The 19,005-nt window shown below is 47.1% G+C and overlaps 1 protein-coding gene across 5 annotated transcripts in view; it reads right to left on the bottom strand.

Annotated features, from left to right (window-relative positions):
• PKN1 (protein kinase N1) overlaps positions 1-19,005 on the bottom strand; it is a 61,867-nt gene that overhangs the window by 7,821 nt on the left and 35,041 nt on the right. For 3 of the 5 annotated variants that reach the window (XM_083597588.1, XM_083597590.1, XM_083597586.1), the window contains exons 3-21: positions 16,008-16,153; positions 14,593-14,722; positions 13,725-13,870; positions 12,860-13,073; positions 12,351-12,551; positions 11,714-11,823; positions 11,054-11,197; positions 8,496-8,571; positions 6,084-6,246; positions 5,301-5,397; positions 5,076-5,161; positions 4,452-4,530; positions 4,103-4,194; positions 3,232-3,408; positions 2,880-2,942; positions 2,487-2,563; positions 1,224-1,366; positions 548-655; positions 125-205 (exon numbers count right to left, since the gene is read on the bottom strand). In XM_083597588.1, coding sequence (XP_083453714.1) covers positions 125-205; positions 548-655; positions 1,224-1,366; positions 2,487-2,563; positions 2,880-2,942; positions 3,232-3,408; positions 4,103-4,194; positions 4,452-4,530; positions 5,076-5,161; positions 5,301-5,397; positions 6,084-6,246; positions 8,496-8,571; positions 11,054-11,197; positions 11,714-11,823; positions 12,351-12,551; positions 12,860-13,073; positions 13,725-13,870; positions 14,593-14,722; positions 16,008-16,153 — 2,333 coding nt within the window. The remainder of the gene's footprint in view (positions 1-124; positions 206-547; positions 656-1,223; positions 1,367-2,486; positions 2,564-2,879; positions 2,943-3,231; positions 3,409-4,102; positions 4,195-4,451; positions 4,531-5,075; positions 5,162-5,300; positions 5,398-6,083; positions 6,247-8,495; positions 8,572-11,053; positions 11,198-11,713; positions 11,824-12,350; positions 12,552-12,859; positions 13,074-13,724; positions 13,871-14,592; positions 14,723-16,007; positions 16,154-19,005) is intronic. The other 2 variants (XM_083597589.1, XM_083597587.1) reach the window with 1 other exon arrangement.

The following is a 19,005-nucleotide window of genomic DNA, read 5'->3' on the forward strand; positions in this document are numbered from 1 at the left end:
GTCCCAATGAAGGCCGGGCCCACAGTGGGTGCATTTTAGATTCCAAGAAGCTGGGGCAGAGGCTCTCTCAGCATTACCCTGAAGGAGGAATCTGGGAGAAGCAGAAAGACAGACAGAAACTGACCCTGAAGAATGGCTGCTTCTTCACGTCCTCAGCATCTCGCTCACTAGAGCCCAAGCGACGTTCTGGGTTTCGCCGCAACAGCTGAGCGGAGACAGAAAGAGAGAGAGAGATCATCAGCACCAGGCTTCCCTGTGAGCAAGCAAAGCTGCTGTTAACCTATTCCTACCCTCCACAGTCTCTCCCAAAGCCTGGGGCGACGGAGAAGAGTGTGCTCTATTTGGCTCATGCTCGGTCCATAATCAGGCCTGGGGTGGGTTGAAGGAATTTGCAAAAGAATGGTGCTCCACTGTGCTCAAGGCCCCCAAACCCTCCCCTTGTTCTCTACAGCCTATGCTCCCTTAAGTAGGAACTACCCGCAACCCAACCCTTTTTGACTCTGGCAAGCCTCCAGCCCAGACTGGGGGGGGGAGCCCCTAGACTCACCCGGCGCATGATGCCGATGGCCTCCGAGGAAAGGAAACGGGGGTAGCGCACTTCATCATTGACGATGCTGTCAAATACTTCCTCTTCGTCATCTCCAGGGAATGGGGACTACAAAGTCAATCAAGGCAGGATCAGTGGATGAAGGGTATCATTGATGATCTGTTCCTCTGGGCATCCCTTAGGATGAACTCCAGGACACCCTTGCTTTCATCTGTGCTGGACCACCCCCCATGCCCCAGTGAGAATAAAGCACCTAGGTGGCTCACATGGCCTTGTATAGGAAACTCTTCTCAAGTCAGTGCTAGCCCACAGAACTTCCAACCTTGCTCTTCCTAGGCTCTTGTGGAGAACGAGGCCTCTTTAATATCCCTCCTTGGGAACGGCTGCAGTTCAGTGGGAGAATATCTTGCTTTGCAACGGTTTAAATGCCTGACCTAGCCAGGTTGGACTTGGAGAGACTCCTGGGCAGCCATGGCAATTACTGAGCAAGATGGGCCAATGATCATATGTCACCCAAAACATCCAAGTTCTTCTGCACGCTCTCTCTCTCTGTGCGCAACCCCTCAACCCCCAAACCTACACACACACACACAATCCTATGCTTCATTGCCAATAATGAAACCTGGTCTCTTGCACTCAACTCACTGTTTTCCTCAGTCAAACAGGTGGGACTCACCTCCCCTACAAGCATCTCGTAGATAAGGACCCCCAAGCCCCACCAGTCAACGGCTCTTGTGTATGATGTGTCTGTCAACACCTCAGGAGCCAAGAACTCTGGAGTCCCACAGAAGGTGCTGGTGCGGTCAGCATAGCCCATCCCTGGCAGAGCAAAAGAAAGTGGTTATTAACACGTTCCCTCACCGACAGCCCTCTGCAAAGTGCCTGCCAGGGAGGGACAAACATCTGGAAACATTTGAGGGGTACTTTTCAAATAAGGGATAGATGAAGCACATTCTCCTTCAGGATTTGGAGGATTTCACATTACAGTGGAGAACTGGGCTAAGAAAGCTTAAGCAAAACAGACCATTCCTCCCCTCTGCATGCTCCCCACCAACCAGGTCTTTTGGGGATCATTGTAGATTAGTTTAGTGCCTACCAGGGCAGTTGTTTTAGTCTGGCATCATTTCTACAAGGCTGTACTTCGTTTGCATTTTGATTTAGAGCAGGAGCGGTCAACATTTTTCAGGTTGAGGGCCAAGGGCTGCAAGCCAGAATGAACACACATTCGGACGCATGTGTACACCCATGGAGCACATAGTGCATACAGTCCCGGGAGTGTGGAGAGAAGATGAAAAGCAGCCTGCACACACACACAGTTGGGGGGCGCGCGCACACACACACACACACAACAAAGCAGGCACGCACACACTCAGTTGAAGGGGGACAGGCTGGCAGATACAAATGCATCTCTCCTCTCTCCCCCCCCCCCAGTATACTATAAAAAGAGGAATAAATGCAGGGGCGAGGGAAGAAGTGCTACTGCACTTCCTGCAGCTTGGCACCAATGAAAAGATATGCATTCTGCAGCTTCAAGCTTTGGCTGCTCTCGAGTTCCTTAGCAGAGATTATATCTCTTCATTAGGTGTCAGCGTGAAGCTACAGGAAGTGCCTGGGACAAAAGTTACTGAGAGCTGCAGAATCACTCTGTCTAAGGAGTTTTAGTGATGTTTAAGGACTGCAAAGGCTTAAAAAATAATTAAGTGCAATAACTATGCATCCAAGCAAGGCCACAAGGTAAATCTGCAAAATTCTGGAAAAAAGTGCTTTAACAAATTCTGGAAAATCCTGAAAATGTCAAATGTCGGGCAGGGGGGTGGGGGTGGAAAAAGGTCTGTGGCCATTAAAATATCTTACAGCCTGCCGGCTGTGGGTTCACTACCCCCAGTTTAGAGGATCCTATGCCTACCGTGGAGGTATCCATCTCACCCCAGACAATCACCTTCTTTGCAGAGGCCGAAGTCTGCAATCTTCACAAAACCCTCTGTGTCCAGCAGTAAGTTATCCAGCTTCAGATCCCTGCAGGGCAAGAGAATTTTAGGCAGAGAGAACCACTGCATTCTGCAGAAACTATTAGCCAACCTCACTGAAGGGGGCTACAGGGTTAACTGAAGTTGCACTGTAACACAGGAATCCTGTATAGTATTGCACAGCTCTTTGTTTGGCAGGAGACACCACGATTATCCCACTGTGCATAGGCAGATGAACAACACCCTGCTACGCTATAACACATATCAAGCAGCACAGAGCAAAAAGACAGCACGGAAGAGTGCAGAAGAGACTCTTGGGGGGGGGAGGAATTTACCAGGATGGTGGCCCTCATGGCGTTACCTACCTGTATACAATTTTGTGGTCGTGAAGAAACTGCAGCCCCAGCACAACGCAAGCAGCATAAAACCTACAGAGGGCAAGAGAGGGAGAGACCATGACCAGCCCTTCTCTGGTTAGTCAGCAGTGACTAACTAACTGCATGAAGGCTTCAAGAAGAGAAGTGTGCAGAAACAGGCAAAGTAAATAGGGCTGGAAAGGCAGACTCGCCACCCACTGCATCCCTGCCTAATTGGCTCTCAGTGTGCTGGCAAGAGAGCAAGTGACCCCAAAACAGCAATGGGCAAGATGCTTTTAGGCGCCTCTAGCCCCTTTCCATTGCCTGCCCTGTGGCTCCCTCTCCCTGACCCATAACTCACGTGGCACGTGGCTCTGTGAATACATCCGTGTGGATGTGCATCATGAGGTCTCCGCCTGCTGTGTACTCCATGACAAAGCAGACATGCTGGGGTGTCTGGAAGCAGGCGAAGAGGTTCACTAGGAAGGGGTGTCGTGCATGGGTCACGATCTCAAAGATCCTCTTCTCGCACATCAGGCTAGTAGGGAAGGGGGGGGGGAGAGAGAAACCATGTCAGGAGGGTGACAACCACACATTGCCTGGCACTCTAAAAACAGGCTGTTGCCTTCACAGTTGCAATTTGTGCATTTGTCACTGCTTGTGTGTGTGTGCATCCACATGCATGCATGGCTGTCTCACTGAGAAGACACAGAGCTGTGAAGGCAGAGATCTACCACATCGGAACTGCCTCCCTCCCAGCTCCCACTCCCACACAATTCAATGCATACATGCATTTTACCCTTATGTATAGTGGGGTGTGGGGAGCCTTGATGCTACTTGAGGCAGGCACATGTGGGATAAGTATTCCCATGGGAGTGATCAAAGAGACAGACACAGCATGGGAGGTTACAGCACCTTTGGAGTAATGGCATTTAACTGGCTAGAACTGCTCCCTCCTCCCCTTTGGGGGACCTTGGGAGTTGCATGAGCCCATGACTCCTCATGAGAAGTAACGTGCTTTTTCAGCTCCTGCATACAAATACCATTTCTCTTGCATACACACATAATCTTTCTGCCAAGGCAACAGGAACAGAGCCTAGTATGGGGATGGAGACTCAGGTCTTATCCCAAACTAGCACTATTATGACACCAAAATCATATTAAAAATGCCCAGAGATGCCCTCCAGCCCCCCTGGCACCATGCCTTTCCTTGGCTGCTGGAACAGACTCACCTCTCCACCTCATCCCTTGCAACAATGTCACCCTTCTTCAAGGCTTTAATAGCAAATAGCTCCCCTGTGCGGTGCAATTCAGACAGCAGCACCTACGCCCAAGGCGAACACAAGAAAGGCAGAATAGATCAGCGACTAAACTAGCATCTAACATTTCTCTGACACTGAAGAGGCAAACTAGGACATCAGGAGAGGTTCAAGCAGAAGAAGTGAGGAGCCAGGGTTCCAGACCCTAGTCACCCACTAGCAGATGGCCTTATGCCTGTCAGGATGGGGGGGAAGCAGATGCACCTCTTGGAGGAATATAAGATAGCTAGAAGTATTGAGGAGGAATTATTAGAATACTCACTTTGCCAAAGTGGCCACGCCCCAGCACAGCGACAAATCGGAAGTCATCCAATGCTAGAGGCATTTTTCTCAGGTGGCTGCTGTGAGATAAAAAGAACAAGTTGGCGAAAGCTGTCCCCCCACCTCTCTCCCCCACCCCAAAAAATCACACACACACATACACAATGAGCTTCTCCACACTTGGGCCTATGAATGTCAGCTCATGTGAGAATCCCCTGTTTCTGCAACAGGGAACACCACACTTTGGGCACTATGAAAGGTGGTAGGGAAGCAAGACATATGTTATCAATGGTGTTACACTTAAAACTTCAGTGGTTTGTGAAATCTGCATGTGCACATTCCAGGCAAGCACCCCAGACAACAATATATTATGTTTGCTATCTCCCAAACCGAAGTAACTGCTGGAAATAAGAGGTCAAGAAATGTTGGAACCCATGCAAGGGATGAGCCACAACTAAGCTTTCATCGCACTATAGACTGAGGTTAGCCACTTTAGGAGGCAGGGTTGGAACATGGTAAGGAGGTGCGGTGCAATTGAAGTGTGTATATGACATAGAAGGTGAGCAAGGATCTGCATATAGGGGGTGCATGAGGAGTGGGAGGGGGAATAATGATTGTCCCCTACCTGTGGAAAGTACCATCAGATCCTCTTGCCTCCCCTCCTGGGCCCAGCTCCACCTGGAAGGGAATCTCCTCCCCAACTTGTGAGGTCTGAAGAGACAAGCACACAAACAAATTAGAGGCATCTGCAAATGGCAGATTAAGGCAACTCACTGCTGTACAGAGGAGCAGACAAGGGAGCAACTTCCAGGCGGACAGATGAAAGAAGGGGAAGAACACAGACACTTACCAACAAGACCTTCCCAGGAAGCTCACTGTCATCCTGGCCCACCTGCTCAATTTGAATTCTGTCCCCATCCAAGCTCAGCTTCTCAATGGCAATGTCCCTGGAGAAAAGGAGAAAATGCCACTCTGGAGAATCCCAGGCAATAACATCATGGGGTTGCAGTTGAGTAAGAAATGGAGGCAAGCAGCACCCAGATCACTGCCTCCAGGCCTCAGCATCACACTGGCAGCAGTCTAGGTAGCCTAGGCAAGAGCTAGACCTGCAGGAGAACATCTCTGTGTCTTGGAGAAAGGCACGTGCTTATTGGGGGGGGGGAGCTCTGATTGCTTTGTGAACTGGGCCCTGGAAGGAAGTTGTCAAGGGGTCTAGAAACCTGCATGGCTATGGCACAGCCACAAATGAGAGCAAGCACAATTGTGATATTCTTATAATGCTAGACAACACCCACCTGGTGGCACCCTAATGCCCAACCGAGAATAGGGTACCTCAACATTGCCCCTTCAAACATATTGTTTCCCCTCAAATCCCCTTCTTTCCTTAACCCAGGCATAGGCAAACTCCAGCCCTCCAGATGTTTTGAGACTACAATTCCCATCATCCCTGGGCCACTGGTCCTGTTAGCTAGGGATGATGGGAATTGTAGTGCCAAAACATCTGGAGGGCTGGAGTTTGCCTATGCCTGCCTTGACCCTAGCAACCAAAGAAAAAAAGAGAGCCACAATATAAAAGAACTTGTGTTTCCCTGTTGCACAGGCTGCTTACCCACCCAGTCTAGTAGGCACCTACCCAGAGTTGAGGCTGTGCCTGCTTTCGGAGCCAGATGTTGGGGTCATCTGCGTTGAAGGGCTGTAAGTGCCTGTGGTGTTGGCCGTGGGGATGATGCGCCGCAGGAGTCGCACCCAAGTGGCAATATCAATGTTCATCTGGCGGGCACGCAGGAAAGCTTTCCCTTGGGGAGAAATGTCAGACCATAAACCCTGAGAGTGCTCCTGCATCAAAGCAAGCCTTCTGTTTCTAACACAGCCCAACCAGCGAACCCCAGGAAAGCCCATATGCAGTGCATGAGGACAATCGCCTTCTTCCACTGCTGTTTTCACAACTGGCATTCTGGCTCTGGCTCTGAACCTGGGGGCAGCATATAAGGCATCATCTAGTAGCAGCTGGGGACATGGGTGGCGCTGTGGGTTAAACCACAGAGCCTAGGATTTGCCGATCAGAAGGTCAATGGTTTGAATCTTCGCGACGGGGTGAGCTCCTGTTGCTCGGTCCCTGCTCCTGCCAACCTAGCAGTTCGAAAGCACATCAAAGTGCAAGTAGATAAATAGGTGCTGCTCTGGCGGGAAGGTAAACAGTGTTTCCGTGCGCTGCTCTGGTTCACCAGAAGCGGCTTAGACATGCTGGCCACATGACCCGGAAGCTGTACGCTGGCTCCCTCGGCCAATAAAGTGATATGAGCGCCGCAACCCCAGAGTCGGCCACGACTGGACCTAATGGTCAGGGGTCCCTTACCTAGTAGCAGCTGACTGCCAAACAAACTGAGGACAAGGCTAATTCCCTTTCAAAGCGACCACCATATCCTATGGAAGTGCATCCACAGGTTAACAATGTGTAATGAAGAAATCTGTTCTCTTCTGAATCAATCAGATTCTCTGGGTGGCCCCAGGTTCTAGCCATTTGGAATGGCTTTACTTGTTTTATATGACCCCCAACAGTTTTATTTGTCTTTATAATTGTGCATCATCTTGTTGTAACCAGCTCTGGAATCACATGGTGAAAGGTTGGGAAAGAAATTTTTATAAATAAATAGCATTAAGCCAGCAAGTCAAGAATCTTCAGTCACAAGCAATTAGTGACGATGACTGAAATGTACAAAATACTTCATTTTATAGTGAAGGTGGGTCCTCACACCTGCCTTCATTAATGCAAGTGCTTTAACGATGTAGTCATGAAACGCTTCACTCTCCCGAAAGACCTGTGGTTAATACCTTCCAAATCTAAGCATATTGTGTATGTGATAACACAGCTATTTTGAGAGCTGGTGTAGCCTACAGGCTGAAAGTGAGCAGCGACATATCTGGTTCAAATCTCACGTTAGCTGCAAGCTTATTATGCGGCCTTAAGAAAGCCACTATCTCTCATCTCCAGCCCTATGCCATACAAGAGTGCCACTGTCCTCTCTTACGGGTCTGTTGTAAGGATTACTAAGATATTGCAGTGAAGCGCTTTTAACCCTTGAACTATACCATACACACACACACACACACACACACACACACACACACACACACACAATAAGTGTTACCAGTATCATTCTCTTTCCCTGCAGTGCCTGTACCCATGAAGAAGGAAGACCACCCCTCATTGAGACCACATACACGTAAGTGGACATAATGCTACCAGGATGATGTGATCAGCGTATGGAAAGAAACATTTACATGAAGTGCAGTATTAAATGATAGTTCCTAAGACTTATAAGACGATGGGGGTTCCAACCCTTTTCTGACCTAGTTGTGCAAGGGAGTGTTTTCCTGAAGTGTTGAAGGATTCCTGACTAGACCCATCCCCATTTCCAAGTGCCAGTAAGAGCAACTTGCACATTCCTTCTTAAATAATACGTCATATCAAACTTCCACTCCTGACAATACCCCACAAGGAACTCTGATTGCACCTACCTGTCACTAAATTATGACACAGTGGGTGGAGTTCAATGTTGCACTATGGTGCACATCCTGCCAGTGCAAACACTGCAGCTTGCCAGTCAGAATGATCTCCCTTTCCTCCTTCCCCCATGCACTGTTTTTTTTTTGGGGGGGGGAGAGAAGAGAAACCCCACAAGTCAATTTCAGGGGGTGCCAGGGGAGGATAGGAGGGGAAGGCCACGTTGTGGAAGCCCTCACACAAGGCTTGCGCTGATAGGATTCCTTAGGTGGATACCAATGTACACAGTCAGCAACACAGCTTGTTTTCTTCTCCCAAACTAACCCAGGGTTACCCAATGTGCTGCTGCTGGACTACAACTCCCATCATTCACCTGGAGGGCACAACAATGGCTACCTGTGAGCTAAGTTGTTGGCAGAAGGATGCGTGATTCAATCAACCATTCTACAATGTGTGTTAAGAAAGCACCTAAAAAAACCAGGCAAGGCTAGGGTTGCGAAGATGCTGCCTGCCCTTTTGGCGTTTTCACCCAACCCTTACCTTGCTGCTTGGAGAAGATCTTCTTTTGCCGCTGGAGCTTGGGTATGCGCTCAATGACAGGGTTGAAAAAGGTAACCTGCAGCAGGGGAAAATGACATAAGCTAGTCAAGGGTGAGTTTGCACACTGGGCGATAATTTCTGCTATGAACACTACTGCAAAAAGAACCTCAAGGCTGAGGCCGTATGGGTAGGTTATAAAGCACACCCACATAGAATGGGATAGAAGACATCTCCACCTTGGAGCAGGAGGGAGGGGCTTAGCCTTTCTCAGCCCCAGGGCAACCACTCCAGGGGCTGCTAGGCCAGCGCTGGGTGTGGCCTTCCCACACTCTTGAACACACATATGTACACCACATACATGCAGGCGGACAGAGGCGTGCACACTCAGATCAGGTGATCCGTGCAAATCATCATCACCACCATCATTTTATTTGTATGCCACCTTTGCATAGTAAAAACCATGCTCAAAGTGGCTTACAACATGAAAACATTTGCAGAATTACAAACATAACAAAAGTAGTCCTAAGCAATAAATAAAACTCATCAGAAAGAACACAACCAAACTGAACCATTTCCACATAAATCATAGTTAAGATCTAAAAATATATGAAAAATTATTATCAATAACACAAAACCATCTAAACCAGAGCTTTCCAAACTTTCCATGTCAGTGATGCACTCTTTAGACATGCATCATTTCGTGACACAGTAATTCAGTTTTACTAGCAAACCAAAGGTTAAACAAACCCATTTCCAGCCCCAGGAGGGGCGTGGGGAGCATTCATGTGACACACCGACAGATTGCAGCCGAAATATTAACATGTTGCGATACACAGTTTGGAAAGCTCTGATCTAAACAATACCCCAGCCCAAGAGTCTTGTCACCAGCCTCAGCTTCTTTCCCATCACAGTGGGAAACTTAAATCTTTCCCCACTGCCCAGCCCTGTCATGAGGATGAAAACAGGGACAGCCAAGCACTGTCAGAAAAATCAGAGCTCCATAAGTACCAGTGTAAGAGTGTAAGGCCTTAGATCCCTACAACATTCGTTTTACAGTGGTACCTCGGGTTACATACGCTTCAGGTTACATACGCTTCAGGTTACAGACTCTGCTAACCCAGAAATAGTACCTCGGGTTAAGAACTTTGCTTCAGAATGAGAACAGAAATCATGCTCCAGCAGTGTGGCGGCAGCAGGAGGCCCCATTAGCTAAAGTTCAGGTTAAGAACAGTTTCAGGTTAAGAACAGACCTCCAGAATGAATTAAGTACTTAACCCGAGGTACCACTGTATTTAGAAATTTCTACCCTGATTTTCTTTACAAATAAATTCAAAGTGGCTCACAAAGTTACTAATAACATATCAAAACAAATACAATGGAGACAATCTGATGATTATGAAGAACAGCACCATATAATTAAGAGCAGGTCAAAACAAGTTTAAAAGCAAGGAGCTAAAAGCATTAAACCAAACTGACAGCTCACTGAAATAAAAAGGGTTTTGGCAGTGCACCGAAAACCTATAGAGAGGCAACATCTATCTCCTTGCTAACGCCATACTAATTCAGGGTTCACCAACACTGTTTCCAGGCTGGAATAAATGGTTTGGAGATCATTCTTTCATCCTGTCAAAATGAGACAAAACAGAAGCTGGGGGTGTTTTGACTTCTTTTTCTCAACATGAAATCTTTGTGGGAGGAAACTATCCCACAGGAATTGAATTGGCACTGAAAGAGATAGCAGTCTGTTGATTGTCCCTGTAACGAATATTCCATATTTTAGCATCCAAATGAGATGCAATGCTTCAGAAAAAGAACAAAGCCTTTCCAGGTGGATTTCTTTGTGCATGTTCACAGTAACCGTACACATGCTAAATGTATTTTCTCAAAGTGGTGCTTTTGTTGTAGGTAAACTGCATTTTCCTAATGATCAAATCAAAGCACTTTATAGATGGGGGGGGGGGGAGAACCAACATCAAAATTCATAGGCAACTTAAAGAGTATGCTTTGGAATTTTGTAGACAATTTTAAAAATTCAGTGCAAGGCTTATGCTGGTTGCAATCCAGCAATGTGACACCCATGTTCACTTGAGAAAAATATTCTGGAAGATATGATTAAATACCAAACAGGGGAAATTCCAAGGAAAATATATATATATATATATATATATATATATATATATATATATATATATATATTTCAACCCTAAATAAAAAACAGAGATTCACAAAGCACAGGTTATTTCTGCCAATATAGGGAGAGTGTATTGTTGCTTATAGGAAACTTCCACTTTTACAAAGGGCTGCATGTTAGCAGTACACTGGACAAGTGCTTAGACTCTATAGAAGGAATAATAATAATAGGAATTATTTTGAGGACTTCCTTAATATTCACAAAAATGATAGCAAAAATGGGGTTGTATTTCTTCTGCTATTATCAGATAACTCTTGTGTTTTGGCATTTCCCATGTTATCTAAGAGTATTCTGCTAAGAAATCTGACTTGCTGGATCTCTAGATGTTCAGATCCCAGTTCTGCCCAGTGTGGCTCTTTTTTATTACCTCTGCCAAGAGAATGCCCTGTGGCTCCAACTCCAGGTGGATTTCATGGCGCTGGTTGTCAAGGAAATCCTCCAGCTTCAGGTATTTCAGGGCACAGAGACTGCGGTAGTCACGCCAGTACACACCAATCTCGAGTTCTCGTGCCTGAGAGGAAGGGAAATAATCCATTTTTTTTTAAAAAAGGCAGCAGCTTATTGGCTTTGACTCTACATTGTACCCACAACTGCCATACCAAGGCACAATCAAAACTGACACTGGGGGACAACACACCTTCACCACCTTTCTCTGTATGAAGCACAGTTTAGCAATATGACACAAAAGGTGCCAGAGCTATAGCTGACCAGTCTACTGCTTGATGAGTACAAAGACCAAAGAATCTTACTGACCCTTGCTATGTCCTTGAGATGCACAAATGAACAAAATTCCTCTTTTATATCAGTGTATGAGTCCTGATAAACTCTCTCATTCCTCCACAAAGTTATAATTTGACATTTGAGAAGAGGGGGCCAACAGCAAATTAAGTGGGTATGAATATGGTTGCCACCCTCCATTCCTTTCCCAAAAGGATAGCAAACACAGGGGTCTTCTTTCCATTATAAAACTGGTGACCCCCTGTGACCCAACCAGGAACATCATAGAAGGATGCATCTTTCCACATACCCTCTCCAGCTCCACTGCGAAAGTCTGGTTCCAGGCTTGTAGGCCGCTGGGTTTCCAGGCCGTCTGGCCAACAACTACATTATCCAGCTTCAGCACAGCACTCACCTCATCTGCAAGAGGAAGAGTACCGATAAGCTGGAAAAGCGACAGGCAGCAAGTAAGAAAGGGGAACAAGTTCAGAAGTGTTAACTCTTAAAAAGTGAAGCAGGAAACAGGGTGTGTGTCCCAACACTCAGCATGTCAGGTACCAGGAAAAGGACAGCAGAGAAAAGAAATGCGTCTTCAGATACCCAACTTACTGTTGACATTCTTCAGCAGATGATGGCAGAGCGAACAAAATCTCTTATGAGTGTATCTGAAGAAGTGTGCATGCACACAAAAGCTTATAGGAAGAACAAACTTAGTTGGTCTCTAAGGTGCTACTGGACATTTTTTTAAAAAAAATAAAATCTCTTAAATTAGAGATGAATGAGAAAAAACAGAGTAGAAGGATTCCACCTGATGTTGACTGAACCGCTGAGAGAAAGACAGGGACCACAGACCCCCACGTAGGACTAGTTGTGCTAGAAGGGCTCCTTTCTTCCAGTTGACCCTTCGCCCAGTTTAGAGCCTGCCAACCACCCCCCTCATTACTCACTGCTATTATCTTCTGATTTGATGGTGGTCCTGCCGCTTACGCTGCCGCTTCGGCTGTACAGGCCTCGCCCGCTGCGGCTCATGAAAGATGGCCGCGCTTCACCAGGGCTGTTGCACGGCAGGGAGACAGTGGAGCCACGGGTGCGTCCTGGGACATATTCCAACAGCTCACTGCAGCCCAACAACTGCACTTCAAGCATCCCTATCAACAAGAGAGACAACAACTCAAAGGGGAAGGTCCAGCAGGCCCTGCTCAGCAGCATTCAAAGCAGAGCAACTCCCTGGAGCCTTCTTAAGGGTTTGAGAGAGCAAGGGTTCTCCCACTACTAAGGTATAGGAAAGGAGAGAGTGAGGCGAGGAAGGAGTCTTGAGCAAATTAGAGAGGTGCTAACTATGGACAGCCCTGGGGCATTTAGGGAGTGGACAGTGCTGAAAACCCCACCAAAAAATAGCAACGGTGAGTTGCGAGGGCTTTGAAGGCACCCCAAACAAAGCTAAGTCCATAGTTACCTGTGAGTGGAGATGGCTTTGAGAGGGTGTTGTATTGGTTGTGCTGGTAGGAGGTGGTATTACGTGCACTGAAGGCCGGGGAGGATGCCAGGATGAGCTCTTCCTTGATGAGGCAGCCCTTTGGGTGATCTTGAGGCAGCTCAGCTAGACGCTGCTCCAGGGAGTGCCGCAAAAGGTCCAGCTTCTGGCTTGACTCGTTCAGCTTGGTCTGTGCCTAAAACGGCCAGGGACAAATATGGCTACATCCTACACATGGCACTGATGGGTGTTCCATCCGCCACCCCATTTCCCAACCTTGTACTAATACCACAGCCTTCTTGGGATATGAACAATGACATGGAGGCACAGTACTCATTAATTCACAAACATCCCAAGTCACATCTCAGTAGCAGAGCTTGCAGCTGGGCAACTCAAATACAATAACCCACCCACTCCTAATTTCAGCAGCAAGTAGAACTGGATGCAACAGGTCACAGGCTAGGGAACCGTAGAACAGTCAAGAAGGACAAATAGATGCCCCAGACCTTTTAACTTATCTCAGATTCCTGCCAGACTCTGCTTATGAAGACTCTGCAAATTATGATACCTGCCACAACCTCTGTGACAAACAGATGGTCTGCTTGTTTCCCCTAGACAGCTTCATTAATAGTGAATGCTGCAAGAGGAAACCTAAGCCAGGGTGGGGGGAATGGGGAGAGGAGTTTGGCTGATTTCAACCCTATTAGCTGCTCATAGTAGTCCTAGGGAAAGGACTCATATACAATTCCCAAACCATTTATAATTATGTGTACGTGTGTGTGAGTGTATATAATCGGACCTTATGAGACCCGCCTCCCCCCCCCCAGCTGAGCGAAGCGCCCATTACCTCGGAGATGGCATGGCGGTCCTGAACTTTGGTGGAGCCCAGAAGGCGCAGCACATTCTTGGCCCCCTCAGAAACAGCGTGCTCCACCCGGAAGTGGTGCCGCAGCTCTTCGATCCTCAACTCAATGGTGCTCAGGTCAGTGTTACCTGCAAGTAACAGGATGGGCATCAGGCATCTGCTATGTGCATCAGAGATGGCAGGATTAGTTGTGGAGGGAACCCAGAACACATGCATCCCAGGCACAAGGAAATGGGGGGGGGGGTTTCCCAGCACCAGGTGGAGGTTTTTCAAATTGCTCCAGGGAGCATTCTCTGTTAGAATTCCTGCTCCGTGATTGCAGTCATAGGATTGTTGTCTTATCACATGATGGTGTATGTTTTGACTCCACAGAGTGGGAAGTGACGGAGACAGGATGTTTGTGTTACTGTGTTCCATGAAGTGGGACTATTGTCTTTTGTTCTTTTTCTCTTTGCTGTCTGATGCTAGAGAGAGGGGGAGCCATGTTGCAGTGCTCCATGTGTGTTTATATGTAAATAAAGTAGATTAGCCAAAATGCTGAGTTGCTGAGGTCTGTTATGCAAGCTGCAAAGACTCTACGGATCCCTAAGTGTGCCGGTGTCTGTTGGCATCAGTCGCTGTGATGTTTGGGCTGAAGAAAGCTTTTGAAGCTCCCGAACGATTGACCAGAAGGGAGTGATCATGCCAGTCAGGCATGTGTCTCTGCCAGGGTCCTACTCGAGTGGAGGATGAGCTCCTGACATTCTCCAGCTCTCGAAAAGCTCATTAAAGGTTGAAAGGTGGGAGAAAGGGACATTGGCTTTTGCAGCCTGCTGGCCACAGGGACCTTCTTTTTTATCCTCCCCTTCACCTTGCCCATCTTCCATATTCAGCTGCACCTCGTCAGCCTGCATAGCCTTGCGGATCTGCATGCGGATTATATTGATCTTGGTCTTGCTGTCCTGTAGCATCTGCTGGGCTGTCTGCAGCAGCTTCCGATCCTAGAGGGCAGGCCAGGTGGGGGTGGGATTAGCAGGGACGGCAGGAGAGAATTAGTCATTAGAATGCATCCCAATCCAAGGGCAAAGCCTGCCCATCTGGCTCTCAGCGCATCAGTCCCTAGCCATAACAGAAGAAAACACCCCCTCACACACCCCCATGCTTCCTAAACCTGGAGGTATCCTGTCCTATTCTTCTGCATACTGAACCACATCCTAGGCATCCAGTCTACGGGGTAAGCCTCAAAACAGAAGCAGCTACAAAATCCCTTTAAGTAACCAGTCTGCTTCCTCAACAAAAGTGGTTTCCAATGTGAATATTTAAAACCAGAAAACCCAATCACAGCAATTTTGAAAGTGGTATTTTAATAAATAACTGCGCGAGCGGAATGTCCACCTGAGCAACTGGTTTGTCCTTCATTTCCTTCCTCCAAGTGCGCCTCACCCTGTCCCCAGATCTTCTCCAGAGGGTTGGGGGAATCCTTAGAACAGTTTTGAATTGCATGGGGGACGGGGACATTCTGTTCAGCAAGAGGAAACCCTTGTGCTGACAGAATGTTTGCCTTTCACTACATTGAATCCCACCCAACTTTTTCTTTTTCTTTTCAATCCTGAGAACCTGATAACAAAGACGCCAAACTCATCCACAGAAGCGCCTCCTCCCTCAAAAGTTCTGATGCACAAAAATGTTATTTTCATATCAGTTCAGTCAACTGTTGCCATCTTGGTCCCAAGGACGAGATCATATGAAAATGTGTAATTGCATGTGATATCTGGACCAAAATTTTCCTGGTGCAACCGTATGCGGCACTGCTTAATAGAGCAACTATATTTAGATGTTTTTTGCAGCTAATGGTAAGACATACAGCCATAGCAGAAGAGTTTGCTCAGAAAGGTTTACTGGTCTAATAGGAAATATGTATATGGACCAGCAGGAATTACCTGCTGATATCATTATCTAGGAACTTTCCCTCTTTTGCAGCTATATATGCAACCAGCCTGCCATTCCGGCTTTGCTGGAAGCAAGAGGCAGTTAGAGGCGAAAAGGCTAGCATACTTGCATAGTTCAAAGCACCTTGCGTTTCAGGTATGGCAAAGGCTTTCTGCCAAAGAACTTGGAGAGAACCTGCTGCCTGTCAGAAAGGACAACATTGAGCTAGGTTGACCAATGGTCTAGCTCTGCATCTGGCAGCTTTGCTGGTATATTTGCATTTTAGTGGCTGAGCATGCAGGGACTAGCTAAGTTCAGGGCAGGAGAGAAGGCAGCCAGCCAGCGACATCCACATACCTTGGCAGCACCGTTGGCATACATCTGTATCATGTTCTCTGCTCCCTGCTTCACCTTCAGCTCAATATTGAGCTGCTTCTCCAGGCCAGCAATGCGGTTCTTGGTAGCTGTTGATCGGCTCAGGCTGCCTGGCGATTGTGGGGCATCTGGGAAGACAGTAAAGTGGTTAATGCCAAGAGGTCACAAATCCCAGACCACCACTATCAGGGGAACCATCCAAATGCATGAGCTAGCAGGTAGCGAACTGGCATCACGTAGAAGGAACCATCAAGAGCATGCAAAGGGATGCATACACATCTTTAAGCCCATCCCAGCTCATTGGCATCTTGGAATCCGTAACCCCCCCCCCCAGGAGGCACTGGGGAAAAGATTGAATCAAGCCAATGAGCCGGGATTGTGTTCTGCTTTAGAGGTTTCTGGACCTCAGCACAGAATAAGACGTATCAGCCGGTCTACTTGTTTGGAGAAGGTACCTCACCAGTTTTCAGGCTGCTGTACCTACTTGCTGCCCTTTTCTGGGCAGAATTCAAAGCACTGCTTCTTAACCATTAAAATCATGAGGTCCAGGTTACCTCAAGAAGGGAAAAGGTTTTCTCAGAGGTGGTCTCTCAACTCTGGAATACTCCCCACCCCCAGAGCTACTTGCTTTGTGCTCAGTTTGGTGAGTTTTTAAGTACAGCGGTACCTCTGGTTACATACTTAATTCGTTCCAGAGGTCCATTCTTAACCTGAAACTGCTCTTAACCTGAAGCACCACTTTAGAAGAAGAAGAGTTTGGATTTGATATCCCGCTTTATCACTACCTGAAGGAGTCTCAAAGCGGCTAACGTTCTCCTTTCCCTTCCTCTCCCCACAACAAACACTCTGTGAGGTGAGTGAGGCTGAGCGACTTGCCCAAGGTCACCCAGCAGCTGCATGTGGAGGAGCAGGGAATCAAACCCAGTTCACCAGATTACAAGTCCACCGCTCTTAACCACTACACCACACTGGCTCCACACTCTACACCACACTTTAGCTAATGGGGCCTCCCGCTGCTGCCGTGCTGCTGCCGCACGATTTCTGTTCTCATCCTGAAGCAAACTTCTTAACCCGAGGTACTATTTCTGGGTTAGCGGAGTCTGTAATCTGAAGCGTATGTAACCTGAAGCATATGTAACCCGGGGTACCACTGTACCAGGCTAAAATGTGAGTGTACTCAGGATTTTAGTGTCTATGAAAACCTAAAGCAGCAGCAGATGATATCTCTTTTTTTGCTGCTTCAGTACTGTTTTATGGATCCATTTTTTTAAAAAAAGATATTGCTTTAAATTGTATCATTGCTCATTGTTACTTTGATCAGTATGAGCACGTTGAAATCTTTCTGAATACTATTCAAATTATATAAAAACACAAATTCACTTGTTTCAACCAAAGGGCCATTTGTTACAAAGAAGTTGTCATTTAAATACTAAATATAAAGAGTTATACAAAGGATGCTTTGTCAAGCCTAGTAAGAGGATTCCCTCATTATGTTTTCCATCCAAGAGCAGATTGCCAATGAGACAGAGAGCAGAAAAAAGCTGAATTCAGTTAACCAGTATCTAGTATGTTCCTGGATCCAGAGAAACTTCTACAGGTCTGGTCTAGTGCATTTGAGTGTGATTTAATCTATGAAAGATTAGATTAGATGCATAAACAATAATATATGTATTTTGTGCAACATCCATGTCAGGGCAGACAACTCTTCATTGAATACATAGGCCAAAGGCTTTTAAGAGAGGCCGTATTCAGACTTTGGCACTTTAAATTCTGGACCCTAGCTGACATCATGTGGAACTAGCATTAGGCAATGGTGCGGTCCCAACACTCCCGGTTTAGCGATTTTCTCTCTCTCCCAGAGACAAAGAATGGACTATAAGATTGGGGGCCTGTTCTTGAGAAAGGCTGCCAGAACTGCTTGGTATTCACTGCTGTGCAATGTAGTGTAAAGCAAGCCAACTGGAATGAATCCTTTTTAGAAAAAAAGAGAGCAGCTCAGATCTTCTAAGCCAGTACACCACTGAGTAAATCCTAGATTTACAAAGCACTTGGTTAGAAAGAACACTTGCAGTGTTGTCAGCAACACCACATTACAGCCCACAGGCTGAATGAGGACAGGCTTAGACAGTGGCCCATCCAGAACTCTTATCCTTTCTGACCTCTGGTTTGCAGGGGGCTCTGAGCCTAGGTTCTCCAAGCAAAAAGGAAACAGCCACGCCCAAGCCCTGCAGGCTTTCTAGCCCAGTTATATATATACACAGGCTCTCCCCCCCTCCTCCCCATTTTTGTGGCCTGTGCTTGACAGTGGAGTCAGGTACAACAGCAACCGCTTCCTCTTTTGCAAAGTCACAGGCTGCTGCCTCTCCATAAAGTGCAGCCCCATCGTTTCAACAAGCTATCTTGGATTCGAAGTGGCGCCTTGACATTTCAAGGTTCTGCCTGTGTGCTCCATGGGCTCCACTGTGCCTTTTTTCGATTGCTTCATACGGAGGGGTTTGGGGATGTTCCTCTCCCTGCTGCTGCTCATTCCCCAATGCCTCCTTGCACACGCACAGGCCAGCTGCCAAGTTTCTGCTCTGTTAGTGACTGTCCACATCTGGAGACTGGCATAGCCGCTGCTTATTAGGAAAAAGGGGCTGGGAACAGCCAGGTAGGGAGGAGCATACAAACAGGATTGGCAAAGTGTAAAGTTTCCTCTACCATACAAAGGTGCCAACAGGCTAGGGTGTGGATCTATACGGAACAGTTTTTAAACAAACAATGCCTGGCAGCTCAAATGAGTTCTTTCTTTCTTTCTTTCTTTCTTTCTTTCTTTCTTTCTTTCTTTTTATCTCTCTCTCTCTCTCTCTCACACACACACACACACACCACAAATACACAGTTTCACAGCTTTGTTGATGGTTTTATGAACATTCAAGAACTGCAGGTAGCAACCTATGGAAAGCTGTGTTTCTCCAATGACAAATATGAAGCTAGCTGA

The sequence above is a fragment of the Podarcis filfolensis genome (assembly GCF_964270895.1).
Source record: "Podarcis filfolensis genome assembly, chromosome: 2".
NCBI lineage: Eukaryota > Metazoa > Chordata > Lepidosauria > Squamata > Lacertidae > Podarcis > Podarcis filfolensis.